This window comes from Anabrus simplex, chromosome 7, assembly GCF_040414725.1.
Source record: "Anabrus simplex isolate iqAnaSimp1 chromosome 7, ASM4041472v1, whole genome shotgun sequence".
NCBI classification, from domain to species: Eukaryota; Metazoa; Arthropoda; class Insecta; order Orthoptera; family Tettigoniidae; genus Anabrus; species Anabrus simplex.
Window position 1 is genome coordinate 155,528,125 of NC_090271.1, and position 20,441 is coordinate 155,548,565.

The window sequence follows — 20,441 nt, forward strand, 5'->3', positions numbered from 1 at the left end:
TCTTTTTAAGATTGAGAATTTGTTTTCTTTCAGTAAGGGAATCTTTATTGATTTTGGTGATAGGGGTCGCAGTGCAATTATTTGAGAAAAAACTTTTGTTTAATTGTTTTTTTACATCCATTCTGAGTTCGTCTTGTAGTTCATGTGGCATTTTGCTGATAGCAACTTCTGATTCAACTACGAGTTTGGAGGCTGTAAGGGCCGAGTTGAAACAAGGCCAGTTGTGCTTTGGACCTTTCGAAAGAATTCTTATATCGTCCTCATCTAAGTTGGTGGTGGAAAGATTAATTACTGGTGGGTGGAATTGTTGTAGAGTGTCATTAGCGAGGTTAGGCTTGCTGTTCGGTTTTGGAGGGGAGTTGCTGTGTTTTACCTTATTTTTAAGTGCTTCAAGTTTTTTCTCTAGTGTTGTCTGTTTTTTGGACAAAATATTGAACAACTTGAGTTGGACTTCGTCTTGAAAAAGATTCCATTGAGCATTTGAGAGTAAGGTGGCTGCCTCTAAGTGAGTTTCATATAATCGATGATTTAAAAACGACTTTTTCTTATAGAGAAATTTTAGTTCATTTTCTAACCAAAGTTTGTTTGTCCTAACCTGAACATTCTGTTGATGGGGAGGGACGAAACGTTGTTTCGTGACGCTTTTCAAAAAATTAGGGGTTAAATTCTGTGTAATGCATTGTTTGATGAATACTATATCCTTGCCTATTTTCCCAATTTTGATTTTTAAGCCCAAGTATTGATAGGCTACCGACTTTGCCTGGTTGGCTGCTTCATTTAAACATAAGAGTTTCATTTTTGGTCCGTATTGAACTGAGAATGGAAGATAGGAAAAACTAGAAAGGTTCCACCTTTTCAATACTTGGGCTTAAAAATCAAAATTGGGAAAATAGGCAAGGATATAGTATTCATCAAACAATGCATTACACAGAATTTAACCCCTAATTTTTTGAAAAGCGTCACGAAACAACGTTTCGTCCCTCCCCATCAACAGAATGTTCAGGTTAGGACAAACAAACTTTGGTTAGAAAATGAACTAAAATTTCTCTATAAGAAAAAGTCGTTTTTAAATCATCGATTATATGAAACTCACTTAGAGGCAGCCACCTTACTCTCAAATGCTCAATGGAATCTTTTTCAAGACGAAGTCCAACTCAAGTTGTTCAATATTTTGTCCAAAAAACAGACAACACTAGAGAAAAAACTTGAAGCACTTAAAAATAAGGTAAAACACAGCAACTCCCCTCCAAAACCGAACAGCAAGCCTAACCTCGCTAATGACACTCTACAACAATTCCACCCACCAGTAATTAATCTTTCCACCACCAACTTAGATGAGGACGATATAAGAATTCTTTCGAAAGGTCCAAAGCACAACTGGCCTTGTTTCAACTCGGCCCTTACAGCCTCCAAACTCGTAGTTGAATCAGAAGTTGCTATCAGCAAAATGCCACATGAACTACAAGACGAACTCAGAATGGATGTAAAAAAACAATTAAACAAAAGTTTTTTCTCAAATAATCGCACTGCGACCCCTATCACCAAAATCAATAAAGATTCCCTTACTGAAAGAAAACAAATTCTCAATCTTAAAAAGAAAGTCAAAGACAACCACCTCATCATTACAAAGGCCGACAAAGGCAACACAACAGTCATTATGGATAAAACAGATTACATTCAAAAAACCAAAACTTTCTTAGATAATGACTCCTTTTCGATAGTTAAGAAGGACCCAACACAATCAATTCAAAGGCAACTGAAACAAATTCTAAAAAGCACATCTTTTCTCCTCACTGAGCAAGAAAAACAAAAGTTAATTACCATGAACCCAGGCCTACCAACAGCTAAAGCACTACCCAAAATCCACAAAACCGGTGTCCCTATTCGACCCATAATAAACTACAGACCAAGCCCCTTATATAAATTATCTCAGTTTATCCAACAGTTTCTTAATAAACATTATAAATTCTCATCAAATAAATCTATCAGGAACACTATAGAATTAGTGAACAAACTAAACAGTTTCAAGCTTCAACCATATCATTCAATGCACTCCTTTGATATAGTCAACATGTATCCCAGTATAAAAACCAACTCATTATTCCCGATCATCGAAAAGAACTTACTTGCCAACAATCAACTAAGTAAACTAGAAGTTCAAGACTTTATGACCATACTAAGATTACTAATTAACAATAACTACTTCACATTCGATAAGATCATTTACAAACAAGATGGTTTGGCTATGGGTTCACCAGCCTCAGGAATTTTAGCAGAGATCTACCTTGACTTCCTAGAGCACACCGCCATCGACAATAACATCAAATTTGCTAATATCCAATTCTGGGCGAGGTACGTAGATGACACATTTATAATCCTAGATGAACGCTCCATAGACGCACCATCCACCCTCAAAAACCTTAATAACATTGATCATGACATTAAATTTACCTTAGAATCAGAGACAAACAACTCCATCAACTTCCTAGACCTAACAATCAATAGGCACCCCTCTTCGTTCACATATAGTATCTATAGAAAGCCCACTCAAACGGCCACTACTATAAGAAATGACTCACTACACCCCCAAACACACAAAGCGGCTACATATAATAGCTTAGTAGACCGAGCATTCAAAATTCCGATGTCAAGAAAAAACTTAAATAAAGAATTGAACACCATCCGCTCTATAGCAAAATTCAATGGATATAATGAATCCTTTATTGAAAGAATAATCAATAAATTCAGACACCGCCCAAAAACCACCCTAATAAAAGACAATACTAGCACTGCCACGTTTTCCACATTTACCTTCAATAAAGAAATTTACAACGTCACTAACGTCCTTAAAAAACACAACGTTAAAATAGCCTTTCGTACTAACAATAGAAGCACAGAGATTCTACACAACTCTTCATCAATAAATAAAAGTAGTCCTTTTTCTAAATCAGGTGTATATAGGTTTTCTTGCCAAGACTGCAAAAGTTCTTACCTAGGGCAAACAGGACGCAGCTTTAAAATCAGATATGCAGAACATGTCAATGCCATAAAACACAACCGTTTTTCCGCGGTCGGCCTACATATAAAAGAATTTAAGCACAACTTTACTGAAATAAATCAAGATCTTGAGGTACTAGATATTCTAAACAAAGGTTCTCTCCCTAGACGTCACTGAAAACCTCTATATTCATTTAGACCAATATTTCAATCCCAACCTAAACTTAAATGATATCTCAGAGAAACCAAAGATCCTATTCGACTTTCTCATTGAATTTTTCAAAAACATGAATATCCCGAAAAACAGATCGGTCTTTCAGATTATGCATAATACTTTGTCACGCCACACACTTTCACCACATCACCCTCCATACTTCCCTTCCTTCCACTCCTCCTCCCCTACCACTCCTCCCCTCCCCCCTCCTAATCCAACAATGGCCGCTCCCCAGACCTAAACTATACAACACGCTCTGTTTCTTCTTCATCTCGCGACATAGCTTTTCCGCCTCATGTCCCGCAATAAACATCACAGAAACCTGCCCCCCCCCCTACACGTAATGCTGCAACAATACACCACAAATACTGGCACAGTCAACCTCCAAACTCTCAAAAACTTATCCCTGAATACCAATTTTATATTCCTGTCGAGCTGAATACCGGACCTGTGAAGATTACAAGATTATTTTGTGCATCTACAGAATGGTTGTTATTGAAGCTATGTAATATAGAGAGAGACTTTCATAGGTGGTTAAATGAAGAAGTTATATCATGTTCAAGATCATCCTTTCACATCTCTACACAGTATTTAAAATACAACTCTTCTCAAAAGAACTCTTAAGGTTTCACCTTACTCTTTCCTGCCTGCTGGCTCTTTAGAAATGTGTGCGCGTGCGTTTTTATATTCAGGTATCATTCAAGGCAAATATTTTCGCACTGCAAGTTGTGTGGTTAAGCTCATTTTTAATATGCATTACGATGCATTTGTTTCTACATTCGGCCCTGTTTTCATCTCCTCGTAAGATGTGTATTGTTTAATGTAACACCTTGTGTAAAAATTGGGTTAAATGAAGGAGTTATATCATGTTCATAATCATGCTTTCACGTCTCTGCACAATATTTAAAATGAAATTTACCGTTGGTCTTTATAGCTATTGTTGAAAGTGAAGGAGATTTTCCTGTTGTATATGTTTATCAGGAACTCAAGGGAGACTTCATTAGCTAGTCGGAACATAGAAAAAATGATGAACTCTTCTCAGAACTCTTAAAGTTTTCACTTTACTTTTTCCTGCCTGCTGGCTCTTCGGAATTGTATGCGCGTGTGTTTTGTATTCAGGAATCATTCAAGACGAATATTTTCACACTGCAAGACGTGTGGTTAAGACTATTTTTAATATGTATAACTTTCCCTGTTTTTATCTCCTTGTAAGATGTATATTGTTTAATTTCCTGTTGTGTATGTTTATCAGGAACTCAAACGAGACTTCATTAGGTAGTCGGAACATTGAAAGTATGATGAACTCTTCTCAGAAGAACTCTTAAGGTTTCACCTTACTTTTTCCTGCCTGCTGGCTCTTTAGAAGTGTGTGCGCGTGCGTCTTTTATTCAAGAATCTTTCAAATTCAAATATTTTCGCACTGCAAGTTATGTGTTTAAGCTTATTTTTAATATGTACAACTTTTGCTCTCTCAACGGTGCATGTGTTTCTACATTCGTCCCTGTTTTTATCTCCTCGTGAGATATATTATTTAATGTAACACCTAGTGTAAAAAATGGGTTAAATGAAAGGAGTTACATCACGTTCAAGATCATGCTTTCACGTCTTTGAAAAATGAAATTTACCGTTGGTCTTTATAGCTATTGTTGAGAGTGAAGGAGAATTTCCTGTTGTGTATGTTTATCAGGAACTCAAGGGAGACTTCATTATTTAATCGGAACATAGAAAAATGATGAACTCTTCTCAGAAGATCTCTTAAGGTTTCACTTTACTTTGTCCTGCCTGCTGGCTCTTCAGAAATGTGTGCGCGTGTGTTTTATACTCAGGAATCATTCAAGAAGAATATTTTCGCACTGCAAGATGTGTGGTTAAGGTTATTTTTTAACATGTATAACTTTTGCTTTCTCAACGATTCATTTGTTTCTATATTCATCCATGTTTTTATCTCCTTGCAAGATTTGTATTGTTTAATGTAACACCTTGTGTAATATGAATGCCTACACACTGGCCTATTTTCCCATTTTTTGGCTGATGATGACGCCAACACAGCGTCGAAACTAGTCCCAAGTGCAAATACATGTTATAAATAAACCTATAACATTTTTGTATTGAAAAGGTGGAACCTTTCTAGTTTTTCCTATCTTCCATTCTCAGTTCAATACGGATCAAAAATGAAACTCTTATGTTTAAATAAATAAAAAAATTTTAGTATGATTATAGACTCATGGAATTCAGTAGGTCCTGGTAATATATAACGGTTGTGGACTTAGTGCTACGGTACCAAGAATGCACACAATGTAAAATGACACATATATAAAAATATACAAGTATGTACAATGTCTGAGTAAGAAAATGTGTAGTTGATACTCTCTAGGAGAGGAGTTGACTATACACTGTATCAACTTAAGCGGACCATTTGGCACTTGGTGTGTTAAGTAACCAAGCCGTGTTGATTGGGTTGCATGGTTGATTGTTGCAGCCCAATCAACATGGCTTAGTTACCTCTTTGAGCGCCAAGGGATGATTTATCATTCCTGCGTGAACTCGCTGAAAGAGCCAGGAATGATATTTCATCCCTCATGCAGACTTAGTTAGAAACCGTCGTAGCTCTTCCTTTTCCGTTAGATGGCAGCACGTATCAGTATATTCTTATCAAGGAAGGTGTGTAGCCTCCAAATTTACCACTAGGAGCTGCATAAAATTATTTGTTTTCGTGTGACGAACATTTTTAAAATGTGAAGTCTGTGTCCGCACATCATGTGCACATGTCGACAGTGATGGACTTACGGGACGATGTATTTACAAATAATGATGGTCTAGCTGACTACATACATAGTTTAGGGAATGGCAATAATTATTCCGAGTCAGAAAATGAACTGGACTTCGTAATAGTATTGAAATTACTTCTAGTGGGGTTATAGTCAGTGAGAGAGATTCTGAAAACGATTTTATAAACACCGCCAATTACCGAGGTTAGAAATAATTCGGAATATAACGAATATTTCCACGGTAATATTGGTATTAACAATATCACACATTGCCATTATTCAGTGAAGTTACCTGTGATAGTGATTTACCATATCAACCACCTCACACTTTCCTCGAGTTACCCGGACTGAAACATGCCCCTCCTCTTGTTGCTGTACTTGTACATATTTTGATTTTTATGGCATATTATCACTCCAAATAACATAATTTTATCCAATACGACAGTCAAGAGTCTGTGTACAAAAATACCACCAGTTAGTGTGTCATACTGATTTTTAGAACTACACATTTGCCTTAACATTTTGATTTTCATTAATAGTATTTTTTTAAATTTAATTTTAACTATAAATGATTTTAGGTATAAACTGCCATTAATTCAAAGGCACATTCCTTCTATATAACAGAAAAAAATTTCACTGAGAATGGGTGTAAATTGAGAGAGTAATGAAATTTTTTCTAGAAATTTGCAAATCGGACAAAAAGTGGGTGGCACTCTTGGCTAATATGTAACAAATACACACAGCACTGAGAGGGTTAATACACCAAGTGGCAAATTCTCCGCTTAAGCTGATACAGTGTATAGTCGACTCTTCTCCTAGAGTGTATCAGTGTCGTTTTACATTGTGTTCATTCTTGGTACCATAGCACTTGGTCCACAACCGTTATATTTTACCAGGACCTACTGAATTCCATGAGTCTGTAATCATACTAAAAAAATTTAACCTAGAACACAGAGCACCTCATTTGTACTTTTATTTCAGACTTTTTAGCATGTTTAATGTACTTTTATTACTCACCTACGTCACACGTAATATTTCATTTTCATTTGCAACATTTTGAGCGCCAGAGCCCTTGCCTAATTCAGCCACACTTCATATTGTAAATTTTATTGTAAATTATGTATTCATAAGATTCTTACTGCTTAGAAACATATTTCAGGATTTCGCCAAATATTGTGTATGTTTAATATGGCTGATGATGACCCCGAGTAGGGTTGAAACTAATCCCATGTTATGTAAATAACATTGTAAATACAACTTAATATTGAATAGGTGAAAAACTCTCCTGTGCTTTATTTATATGTTATCTCAGTTCAATATGGACAAACAACATCAAGTTCATAACCCTTGACAATAATCTTAAACCAAACCCATCAAAAACTCAAGTATGTGCTTTCCATCTGAAGAACAAACAAGCCTCAAGGAAGCTGCAAGTGAAGTGGAAGGACAAAGTTCTAGAACATAATTACACACCGAAATACTTGGGTTTTACTTTGGATCATTCTCTAACTTGCAGGGAGCACTGTTCAAACATCAAGGCAAAGGTCTCCTCTCGGAATTCCCTGCACCGTAAAGTGACAGGTTCAAAGTGGGGCGCTCACCCTCTTACGGTAAGGACAACAGCCTTAGCACTTAGTTACTCAGCAGGGGAGTATGGTAGTCCCATTTGGTATAAATCCGCACATGCCAGAAAGGTCGATGTCGCCCTGAATGAAACATGCAGACATATTACAGGATGTCTGAAACCAACACCAACAGACAAATTGTACTCCCGTGCAGGAATAGCCCCTCCTGAGATCAGACGCGAAGTAGCTGCAAATGTGGAGAGGTTAAGGGCTTCTACCAGTCCAGCCCACCCCCTACATGCACACAAACTACCACCAAATCGATTGAAATCCAGGAACAGTTTTATGCACTCCTCATACCCTGCTAGTGCAGATGCAAGGAAGACCAGACTTCTACTCTGGAATCAGAAGATCCCTTTTCATCCAGAACGCTTAAAATTGGATGAAAAGCTTCCCCCTCATCATGAAGAAACCTGGACTACATGGAAGGCACTGAACAGATAAGAGTAGGCGTTGGAAGATCAAAGGACAGTATGAAGAAATGGGGCCTCCTGAAGGGTGATCAGACCCTATGTGAATGTGGCGTGGCACAAATGACAAGGCACCTTATTAATTGCCCTCTATGCCCTGTTAAATGCACAGAACTTGATCTGGCACAGGCCAGTATCAGTGCTGTTAACGTGGCCAAATTCTGGGCCGATATTTTGTAAATAACTGTTTAATTTTATGTAATATTGTAATTTTGTATATTTTATCTAATTTGCATCTGTAATCTATATTGTGCTACTGACACGAATGAATAAATAAATAAATAAATAAAACATAAATGAATAAAGCAACAGTTTGTTATAGACAAGTCGTAAAAATTGCTATAAAATGATGTTGACCGACTAGTGGTTAGAACTAGATAATAATGAGAATGACTATCAAAATCTTATTTTTTAAAACATAATGTTGAATAAAATAATGTTGAAAGATGGTCAAGTGACCTGTAATTATTTGTTTACGTAAGATAAAAGTAAGTCATTAGCATACTGTATGGTGATGTTGTGGTTTACTTTGATGAAGAAGTACGAGGTTGTAGTTGCAGGTTAATATACAATATTGATATCGAAACAGACTTTCAACGTATTAGGTCGTGTTACGTACATGTAGTACGTGTTGAAGAGATCTTAAGTACAGAACAAAAATGGCCAGCCTGACACCAGTGGGATCCGAACCCACAACCTCCCGATTTTGCGTCGGTTGCTCTACCAATTGAGCTATGGTGGCCTAGGCCATCTTTGTTCTGTTTGAAAGGATCTGAGCTACAGGTCTGGCACTACTGCTAGCACACTGTAGAGTGCGTTTAAGTCGCCCGTTGTGGGGCATGTCAATGAATATTGAATTTTCACGACCGCATTGTAATCGAAACAAACCTACGCGAAATCGGGAGGTTATGGGTTCGGATCCTTCTGGTGTCTGGCTGGCCATTTTTGTTCTGTACTTAACATCTCTTCAACACGTACTACATGTATGTAACACGACCTAATACGTTGAAAGTCTGTTTCGATTACAATGCGGTCGTGAAAATTCAGTATTCATTTACAATATTGATATTGGACCTCTATGGACCATCTCATTTGATATGATGCTATAACGTTGTTAAGACATGTAGGTTTATTGACATGCTGGTCCAAAAGGCAATGTGACAGTTGAATGTAGCTAACGTGTTGAATGTTGGATCAAAAGTAGAATCTGTAAAAGGAAACCAGAAGCGTGGTGTTAATTATATGAAATAAATCGTAATAAACTTTAGGTGGAAATCGTGTACACTTACCTTTTGACAATGGTGAGGGTAACTTATGTTATGAGCTAAAAGTTGTTGACGACTGTAGAGCTCTTACTACATGTGTTATAGCTGTAGGTTTGTATTGGAGGGGGATCTGTTTGCGTAGGCGTGACTATGGGCTTGTTTGTAGTACTTGGAGGGGAGCTACTAGCGGTGGGGGAGAAAGAGGAACGTGTATTGCTGCACATAATTTAGCAGTGGGATGCCGTTGGAGGGAGCGGTATTAGAGTGGGTGTGGCTATGGGTCTATTGGTTGTACTTGAATGGGAGGTACTAGCGATGGGAGAAAGGGAGGGGAGTGCATTAGATATATAGAAGAGGTGGGAATGCTTATTAATTTAAGGTTGACAATTTTTAAGAATATATTGGTGAAGGGAATTGATTCTTGTAATAGTAATAAAATCTGTTCGTACAAGAGGCTTAAAAAAAAAAAAAAAATTATATTGTTTAAATTCTTATCTGTATTAAACTGCTGGTCAAGGAATATCAATATATTTTCGTATTCTGTCATGTGTTTACTTTTACAGATTCTTTTGAGGATATGCAGATCCTGTTCTATTGTAGTGAATTTATGCCCTCTGTCCCTCATGTGGTTTCATTTTAATCAACAATTACTTCACCTTCAATAAGAAAATTTACAAACATAAGGTTTGGCGATGGGAGACCCGTTATCTGGAATATTATCTGACATATACTTAGATAATCTCGAACACAGTAACATAATTAATAACAGCAACGGACTCTGTCTTTGGCATTGCTACGTCGATGATACCATAGCAATCATAGACAAGCAAATCAACAACAGTGATAACATATTATTATTCCTTAACAATTTGGATAATAACATAAAATTCACTAAAGAAGATGAGATCAATAGCTCTTTAAATTTCCTAGACATCAAAATCACATGAGTTTCAAACAAGTTCGACTTCCAAATATACAAAAAGCCCACCTTTTCTCCAACAATCATAAAAAATGATTCATTACATCCCAACTCGCATAAAAAAAACACTTATCACAGTCTAATATATAGGGCATTAAAAATCCCTATGTCTTCTAGTAATTTAAAAAAGAATTACGATTCATTAAAGAAATAGCTAAATTCAATGGATTTAATATGGATATTATTAATAAAATCATCAACAAAACCAAATTAAAACTAGCTACAAATTTAAGTCCATTAAAACCCGTCAAACCAGAATACGCTAAATTCATGTTCACTAACCATAGTGTTCATCCAATTACTAAGTCCTTTGAAGCACAATGTAAAAATAGTCTGTACAACGAAAAACACTAATCGTAATTTATTCTTTAATCATAACTCTATTAACGTCACAGATAATCGTTACTCCGGATCAGGTATATACAGATTAAAATGCTTTTCATGTAATTTTTCTTACGTTGGCCAAACTGGCCGCAGCTTTTCAACCAGATACGCCGAACATTACAGTGCACAAAGACACAATAAATTCTCTGCAATGGCTAACCACATGAGGGACACAGGGCATAAATTCACTACAATAGAACAGGATCTTCATATCCTCAAAAGAATCGAAAAAAGTAAACTCATGGCAATACGAAAATATATTCATATTCCTTGACCAGCAGTTTAACAAAGATAAGAATTTAAACGATATCATTGATTAAAAAAGCCCTTTGTATGAACAGATTTTATTACTATTACAAGAATCAATTCCTGTCATCAATATATTCTTAAAAATGTTCAACCTTAAATTAATAAGCACTCCCACCTCTTCTATAACTAATACATTCCCCTCCCTTCCCCCAAACGCTAGTAGTCCCATTCAAGTACAACCAATAGACCCATAGCCACACCCACTCTAATACTGCTCCCTCCAACGGCATCCCACTGCTACAATATGTGCAGCAATACACTTTCCTCTTTCTCCCCCACCGCTAGTAGCTCCTCTCCAAGTACTACAAACAAGCCCATAGTCACACCTTCTCAAACAGATCCCCCTCCAATACAAGCATACAGCTATAACACACGTAGTAAGAGCTCTACAGTCGTCAACAACTTGTAGCTCATAACATAACAAGTTACCCTCACCATTGTCAAAAGGTAAGTTTACACGATTTCCACCTAAAATGTATTACGATTTATTTCATATAATTAACACCACGCTTCTGGTTTCCTTTTACAGATTCTACTTTTGATCCAACATTCAACACGTTAGCTACATTCAACTGTCACATTGCCTTTTGGACCAGCATGTCAATAAACCTACATGTCTTAACAACGTTATAGCATCATATCAAATGAGATGGTCCATAGAGGTCCAATATCAATATTGTACATTAACTTTCAACTACAACCTCGTACTTCTTCATCAAAATGAACCACAACATCACCATACAGTATGCTATTGACTTACTTTTATCTTATGTAAACAAATAATAACAGGTCACTTGACCATCTTTCAACATTATTTTATTCAACATTATGTTTTAAAAAATAAGATTTTGATAGTCATTCTCATTATTATCTAGTTCTAACCGCTAGTCGGTCAACATCATTTTATAGCAATTTTTACGACTTGTCTATAACAGACTGTTGCTTTATTCATTTTACTTATAATAGTAGTCTTCCAATGTCACTATTGCAAATACTTTCACCAAATGTAAACTTCTCATTCATAGCATAGTCTTTAAAACCAACATTGTACTAGTCTTTTACCATATGTTAATTTCATCTCAAATCTCTTCAAGGCTTTTTATAAATTAGTTTTATGTTATTTATATGTAAATCAGGTGCCTGATTTTATTTCAAGGTTAAACCCATGGCTGATGATGCCTATATGTAAGGTGAAATATGTACCATTTTAATTAACATGTCAATGTAATTCAACAAAGACAAGATTGGTGGTCAAATTAATAAAATAACTTATTGTTATTATTTCAACCCATCAACTTATCACTCAACCAGCATTTCAGAGGAAGTACCAAACTCTCTTCTCAAACTCATTAGCGAGAGCTCACTGGACTCTTGAGTATAACCCCATCAGCGCAACCGGTACTGCAACTGACCTGAGAGAACCAGGCTTGGAACTTTCTTTTTAAATGTTATTACACTCTAATTCACGACTCGGGGCTCTGAAGACTACCAAACTCTAGAAGGAGAATTTGGTGGGGAAGGCAAAATGACATTCTGCTCCCCCCCGCCCCGGAGGTGCTGCTACTTAACATGAACTTCTGAGGAAAAGAAAGAAAATTCTGCATTAACAAATTTTTAAGAATTTGAGGAACTGTCTCGACTTTTTAGGCGTAGCTATATAAACCACCTTCTCGTCATAATATTGCTGTTAAATGGTTGCAAATTGTTTACAGTAAAGAGTGCCTGACTCGTTGACTGAATGGTCAGCATACTGGCCTTCGGTTTCAAGGGTCCCGGGTTCGATTCCCGGTCGGGTCGAGGATTTTAACCTTCATTGGTTAATTCCAGTGGTCCGGGGACTGGGTGTTTGTGCTGTCCCCAACATCCCTGCAACTTACACATCACACATAACACTATCCTCCACCACAGTAACACGCAGTTACCTACATATGGCAGATGCCGCCCACCCTCATCGGAGGGTCTGCCTTACAAGGGCTGCACTCGGCTAGAAATAGCCACACAAAGTTAAACAGTAAAGAGTCGGAATTGAGTGCTATGGAATTAGAAGATTGATGTGCATATGACAAATGATGGCTGGGCTAATATGCAAAATGAGCCAATTGCTTGTTAGACTTTACAAGATAAAGATTCCTTTTTTGATAGTTCTGGACACCTCTGCAACAGGAATTATTTGAAAAGATTCGACAACAGAACAAATATTCAATTTTAAAGTGCATACATTTCTTACGAGTAATGCAGCTAATCTCCAGGATGATGGTATAAATGTGGTGACTGATGATTTATGGCTTTCCTGCTAACTTCTTAAATTTGTAAGCAAAAGATTTGTGTGGAATTTTGGAATCACCATCCCCTAAAAGCATGATACAATGCTGAAGGTGATAGTGCTCTTATTGTAACTCAAAACATATGGTTTGGCACAATGTGTGACAGTTTGGACTCTATTTGAAAAAACTGGTCAAAATACATTAATCTTTGTGATTGTAGAGATGACACTGTTGGAAATATTAAGAAAAAAACTGATATAACATGTTTTTTAACGGCCACAAACCTATTACGCTGGCGTAGCAGGGGAAGATGTGATACTCCCAGGTGGCGGATAGGGGGGTCCTAAACTTGCCGGCAGACTTGAAGGAAATAAAATACCTCTCGCGGACCAAACACACAACACACTATAGGTGGGTGACTCAGACGAGGAATACACCCACGGTATCCCCTGCCTGTCGTAAGAGGCGACTAAAGGGGCGACCAAGGGATGATTGTATTAGACCCGTGAAACTACTTGTGATTAGTACCACCACACGGGGAACACCATGGGTCGCTTTTACTTTCTCATAGTAGCACTATGTTCGGTACCAAATAGGTTTGTGATTAGTAGCAAAAGAGTACGTTGCCAGCTTTTACAGTACCTGTGATTGGTAGCACTGTATGAGCGATACCATGGGATGAGCGACACCATGATTAGTACCCACTATATGAGGAACACCAAGGGATAGCGCGAGTCCCTGTGGTTGGTACACTTACATGATGAACACCATAGGTTTGCGTTGCCTGTAAATGGCGCTGCAATGTGCGAAACCCCATAGGTCTGTATTACATGTGCGAATTTCATTACCTGTGAGTAGTACCATAATATGCGGAATACTGCGAGTCTACGCTACTTTTGATTAGTACCGCGGTATGACAAATACCATGGTTCTACTTTCCTAGCGATAAGTACCGTTATGAGGGGCCGATGACTTGGATTTTGGACCCCTTTGGACTAAAAGCATCATCGATTCAGTATTATTTCACGTCAGTTTCTGTGAATGCGAGACATTGCGTTTCGGATCTGCTGATTGTTTTAAATTCATATCCATCCATTCATTCTTTGTCCTCACATTTTGAATTCTGGTCAGTGGAGGATTTTGGGCTTTTAATTTGTCATTCCATTTCGTCTCATTTTGTACCATTAGGGGCCGATGACCTCGATGTTACGCCCCTTTTAACAACAAGCATCATCATGTTTTGAACGGAATGCAGACATTGTATTTTAGATCTTGGAACGGATAGCTGTAGCACTTGATGTTCAAAGGGACAGTTGCATTATTGCCAAAAGTATTTTAATTTGGATAATGCTGGGTGATAAAAATTGAAACCTGTCGGTAATGCTGAAGTTGTTAGAAAATGCTATTCTAGATATGATCAGTATTTAATGGACAACTGTAATCATAATGACTACCATCACCACCATCATCCCATTTGGCTGCTTTCTTAATAAATCCCTCCATGCTCGTAGTTAGTAAAGAATATAGCATATTATGCCTAAATGGAAAAAGAAAACAATTCTTGAATTAATACAAGACAGTTTAGGCTGTCAATTGTTCGGTATCATTTTTAAATTCCAAGGTTATCCTATCCTATAAACTTTGTTCTGGACTGTACAAATGGTTTTCATGTTAATATATAATGCTAGTGTTGAAAGTCACCTCTGACTATTGGTGTGGGAGATCATGTGTATCCTCTTACCTTGTAGCCTAGAATAGAACAAATATGAAAACTCGGTTACTGTAAGTGCTCTGTGTAAAGCTGGAAAGTTAACTGCTACCTGCAAGATCAGCAAAATGTTTGTACCAGGCAGTCTAATAGTTCGTCAAGGTTGGTAGCATGGTTGATTGCTTGAGAGTTCACTGACCATGCTGCTGCTTCTCCTCCCAGAACCTCTTCATCCTTTCACTTCTAATCTTCCTTTCTTAGATATGACCAATTTGGGTCTACATTTTGGTGGTTTCTCCTGGGATGTTTTGATACTGTCCACTCGGCTTCTAAATTCTTTTCAGTTGTGAATCGTATCCATTGTAAGTCCACTTTCTATTGCATCTCTTTTTACTTCTTCGACCCACTTCGTCAAAGCTTTCAGTGATGACCTTGCAATATACAAACACACTATTTTTGAAACTGTTGTTTCTTGTGACCGCCAAAACCTCAGAGAGTAGTTGATAATGGCATGGGATAAATGTTCAGGTTACTTCCTGAAGACTTTGAAGTTGGAACATGCTGTACTTGATATTTTGCAATGCCAAAAACATAATGATGGCTGGAGTTCAGTGTACTCAATTTCATTACTTCTTTCGACTGACAGTCTGCTAGTCTTGACTTCAAACCTGTGAATTTTAAACCATGGTCAGTGCTAAAAGGGATTGTGTGCAAGAAGATTCACCCTACAATTGAAAGTTTAGTGTGTTCCTTGGTAAAGGAGCAATGGTGGATTTTCCACTGAGACTAACTAGTGATTTGAAGCCTGCTGAATGATAAGAGGAACATTCTGATAACTGAATGATGCCATGTGTGCAATATAATTATGTGATGTTATAAATGGAGGTAGAAGGCTTTCACATCATCTTCTACTTATGGCTAGACTAGGTATATTCCTTTTCTAATTGTTTTAACTCATTGATCTGCAGTATTTTGGCTTTATCTAAACCAAAGGTTAAGTATGAAAAATATTGTTTTAAATGAAAGTTGTTGTACGACATTAAACATTTTAGTATTGGGAAGGATCGAACAAGTGAGACAGTTTATTAGTTGATAGCTTCACCAAGATACCAGAGATGATCCTGGCTGAGGTCAGCGACTGAACAGGGTCTTAATATGTGATAGCCCCATGTTGTTGCCTTCCACCATTTGCATCTGTTGAGATCTCTAGCAGTTAGATCAGATATTAATAATATTTTATTTTATTATTATTGATTTATAATTGAGAAATTCTGGTTAGTGGATTAGGGTTATAGCATTTTTTTAAACATACAGTTATGAAGTGTAAAATTAGGGTAATTCTATACATGGATCATTTGTGTATCATGTATAATAGTTGCATAAAAGAAAATATGAACATAAGGAAATTGAGAACTACTACTTTTACTCTTAACAGATGATGAATATTGGTTTGTAATGTGATTCAGAACTTCCTTTTAGGACTATTTTATAGCCTGGTAAAATTATTAGATATGTCAATTCAGTGAGAGAGAAACTGTTGGACTTTCCTTCTTCTTTGTGCAATGTTGATATAAATTGTCATTCTTTCCACCTTCTTTGTATTTTATTTTATAAAGCAAAATCCCTGCTTTCTAAAGCACTGTTCTCTTTGTAACTGTTTGAAATCTTTGTTGCACAAATCATTTCATTATATATATATCTTTTTTCTTCCATTTGAATAAGCTGGTTGTTCAACAAAATCAATTATTTATGATGACTGTTGTATGAGCTAGGAGCATGGTAGACACTGCTGATATTAAATTCTTTATCAGTAGTACCACAGCCTGGACTTTATCACCTTGCAGCTATCAAGAGACTGCAGCAGCCTGGAGAAGAAGCTACAGTCAAGGATATTACATCTTTTATCATTACCTTCAACATGGATGAGCATCCCTTCAGCTTGCAAACACTGACTGCTGTTCTGGAACAACTTGTGGAGAAGTTACCTGGGCCTCTCACACCGCAGAAGTTTGTTGGAATTGATTCAGGTTTCTTGGATAGCTGTGCCACTTTCCCAGAATTACATTACAGTCTTGTTTTGGAGGCATTATTGAAGATGTATACTTCTCAGTGGGATGCATTTAACTTAAAGCATCTTGTAACTAAGGTGTTCGTTGTGCCAGGTGGAGGTTTCGTTATGTTTCAGGAATCTCTCATTGTTCTCACTCAAGCACTGAAAGAAGTGCAGAGACCATGTGCAAAGCTTGATTTGGTTGTAAGTTTATTAGAGTCTTTAGTGAAGAGTGAAGCATTGACTGGTGCTATTTTGGACCAGTGTCGAGTTGTAAAGGAAGGAACTACTTACACCAAGATGATGATTGAAAGTCAGCAATATAAGTGGAATGAGATGGTTCAAGTATTAATATCCCTCCCAAGTAGAATAGCTAATATTCTGCAACATAAGACGTCCCTGGTTTTCGTTCCTAATTTCTATGCGAAAATCTTGTGTTGTCACATTGCACAGTGCATTCACTTCCTAGCTGATGCTGTAGCTAACAGAGAACCATTTAATATCAAACCACTGGCTGCTTTATTTAGTAAAACCTTCATTTGTTTCAATGAAGGGAGGAGATCTACAAGCCTTCTGCGTGTATTATCATTATTTGAACAGTGGAGCCTGAATGACAACTATGTAAATGTGATGCAGTCTCTATTCCAAAACTTAAATCGACAGTGTATTGAGACAGTTGCTGTCATGTTACTTCAGTTTTGTGAAGAACCAGATGCATTTCGTAGATTATTGGGAGATCAAATGTCGAAAGACTGGAAATATGTTCTGTGTACAAAAATACCACTTATGTCATATTATGATTGGACAGACACAACCCTCCTCTGTAATCTGATTGCTTATTTATCAGTTGCGGATAGCTATGAACTCTTACTCAAGCTGCTGGCTATTTGGGGCGACAGAAGTGCAGTGAATCATACCCCCTTGGAGCAGCACATTTATATATCCCAAGCAATTCTACTCTGCATAGTCAAACTGGCTGACTCTGAAGATGCTAAGCCTGCCATCCAGGGAAAGCTTCTTTCAGCCATCCCAGTTCATCTCGAGTCTCCATTTGAAGCAGTACGTGCAATTGGTATGGTAACCATAGAACTCGCTGTGAGTGCTTTGTACATACGATTGCCAGAAAGTGACAAACCCGTGTTGGATTTTGACTACCGTGGGATGGGAAACGAGACATTGGAAATTGTTGCAAATTTACGTCTCCTTGTCTCCCAGAAACAGAGTGAAGAGGTAGATGTACATGAGAGAGACTGTAAGAAAAATGAAGTACTAGACAAACTAGAAAGTACGTTGCAAGAATTTGAAGAATTACAGAATAAAGGAAGAGAGGTCAAGAAGTCTAAGCTTTTGCATGGAAGTGAAATGTTGTTGAAGTTTATGGAGGAATGTGGAATGTTGGAGGAAAATCAGTTGGCCATTACTAAGACAAGTACGCTTATAATGGACAAAAAACGAAAAGAGCAGCATGAATCTAATATAAAGAAGGTTATAGATGAGTTAACAAAAGACAGAGAGTTGATAGATTCTGATGAGATGGACAGTGATGATGATGAAGATAGTGGGGATTATACTCGTTGCAGTGTGCCAAATGACACTCCCATATCCACTGCCAAACAACCTAAATATTTACGTGATTTAAGGGATGGTTTGTTGGAAACAAAAGATTTTGATACATTCAGAGAAAGTCTTAAAATATCAAAGACTTTGATTAAATCTCAGTTACCAAATGATGATGTAAATTTAGGAATTGAATTGATCAACATTTTTCTTTCCCTTGAAGAAAAGTTTTGTGTGAAAGATTTTGAAAACATAAGGTTATCTGCATTGGTCTCAATTGTAACTGTGTTTCCTGCCCCTTGTGCTGAATACCTGTGTTTACAGTTCAGCACAGGGTTTGGGAAGTATTCAGTTCATCAACGCATGCTCATGCTGGATGTGTTAATGGCTTCTGCTAGGGAGCTTGCACAACTAACAATTGAAACAGTTGTTGCTAAAAGGAGCATAGCAGAAGAGGAGAGTAAACTTGATATAGTTGAGAGACGCATTGAATCTCACACTCGCAGATTTATTTCTTCTCGAAAGGAACAGCCCTTGCTAAAAATAAACAAGTTTGCTGCTGTTGCTGGATCATTTTTCTTTCCATTGCTTCAAAATTTTGGTCGCACACAGGGTGGGCTTTGGTACGAACCAGGGTATTCGTCCTTAGACAAAGACTACTTAGTACTTGTGCACATCCTACATACTTTGGATGTTATTGTAACATGTGCAGTGAATTGTCCAGTTGTGGTAAGAATGGGAGCAGAACTTCTTGATGTTGCTTGGAGCCTACGATATCATTGTGAGGCAAAAGTAAGACTAGCTGTGATGTGCTGCATTGGTGCAGTGGTTATGAGTGTTCCTACCTCAAGGCTGAAGACTGATCTGCAGGGTCCACTTCATGAGAGCTTCCTGTGGCTTTTGGATTCCACCAGCACTGTACCAGGGAAAGGTGATCCAGACGTAGATTGTCGGAAAGTTGCAGCTCATGTTGCATTGTTGATTACCAATGTTTTCAATGAGAAATGATCTTATAAGAGATTCTGCTGTTAAGTGGGAATAAATTTCAGTAACATTAATAATGTTAACCTTTCTACTTACTAGTTATTGGAACTGTATACAGCTCTTGAGTGTCAGGTACATGTCATATATTACATATGGTATATTACCATAGAAATAAATAAATAAAGAAGTTGTAAAAGTTATGCTGCTCCCTTTTATGTTATGTCTGCAAAACTCTTTTGTCCATTCACTTTTTTTTTTTTTTTTTGCAGCTGTCTTAGTAAAGAGATGAAACACTTCGATTCCCCTGTCACAGTAACTGTTCAATATTACATTCATTTTCTTACCCACCTTTGAACTATTATGTGAATAAGACATCCCTTGATGTACAGTAGGATTGATCATTGTACCTTTTGGAGTTCAAGCACTGAGAACTGCCTTTGCCGTAATGCAGGGTTTTGTTTCTCGACTGTATGTTCCTCTTCGAAAGTTGTTGTACTTTGTCCACTGTATGGGATACTTCAGTTTCTACACAGCCTTTTGAATCACTTAGTATGCACTTTGAGAAGCTTTGTGTTGACTTCTTATACCTCTTCTTTCCTACAAGGATGAAAATGGCAAAAGCGAACGGGAAATAATACTGTCTTGTGATACCTGGCAAGATGGAAAATGCTTTCAACAGTATGATCTTGAATTACAAAAAAGAATTCTCCCATAGGAAAGATACCAGGTACACTGGACTTAAGACCTTATAGGCATAGTTTTAGAGCAAAACTTTGGTATTGGCTGCGATGAGTGTCAAAAGTAATTTCTGCAATCTAGTTTAATCTAACTGGCTGCAAACAGATTGGAAAGCATGCTGAGGATGGG

At 37.3% G+C, this 20,441-nt stretch overlaps 2 protein-coding genes and 1 non-coding gene across 4 annotated transcripts in view; 2 read left to right on the forward strand and 1 right to left on the reverse strand.

Annotated features, from left to right (window-relative positions):
• Positions 1-19,754, forward strand: part of LOC136877177 (telomere length regulation protein TEL2 homolog) — a 33,423-nt gene extending 13,669 nt beyond the window's left edge. The window contains exon 2 of the mRNA XM_068228575.1: positions 16,798-19,754. Coding sequence (XP_068084676.1) covers positions 16,798-19,598 — 2,801 coding nt within the window. The 3' untranslated portion in view covers positions 19,599-19,754. The remainder of the gene's footprint in view (positions 1-16,797) is intronic.
• lqfR (clathrin interactor lqfR) overlaps positions 1-20,441 on the forward strand; it is a 285,249-nt gene that overhangs the window by 187,818 nt on the left and 76,990 nt on the right. The gene's annotated exons all lie outside the window — the stretch shown is intronic.
• TRNAL-CAA (transfer RNA leucine (anticodon CAA)) lies at positions 8,744-8,817 on the reverse strand. Its single transcript has one exon. It is a non-coding gene; the product is annotated as a tRNA-Leu (tRNA).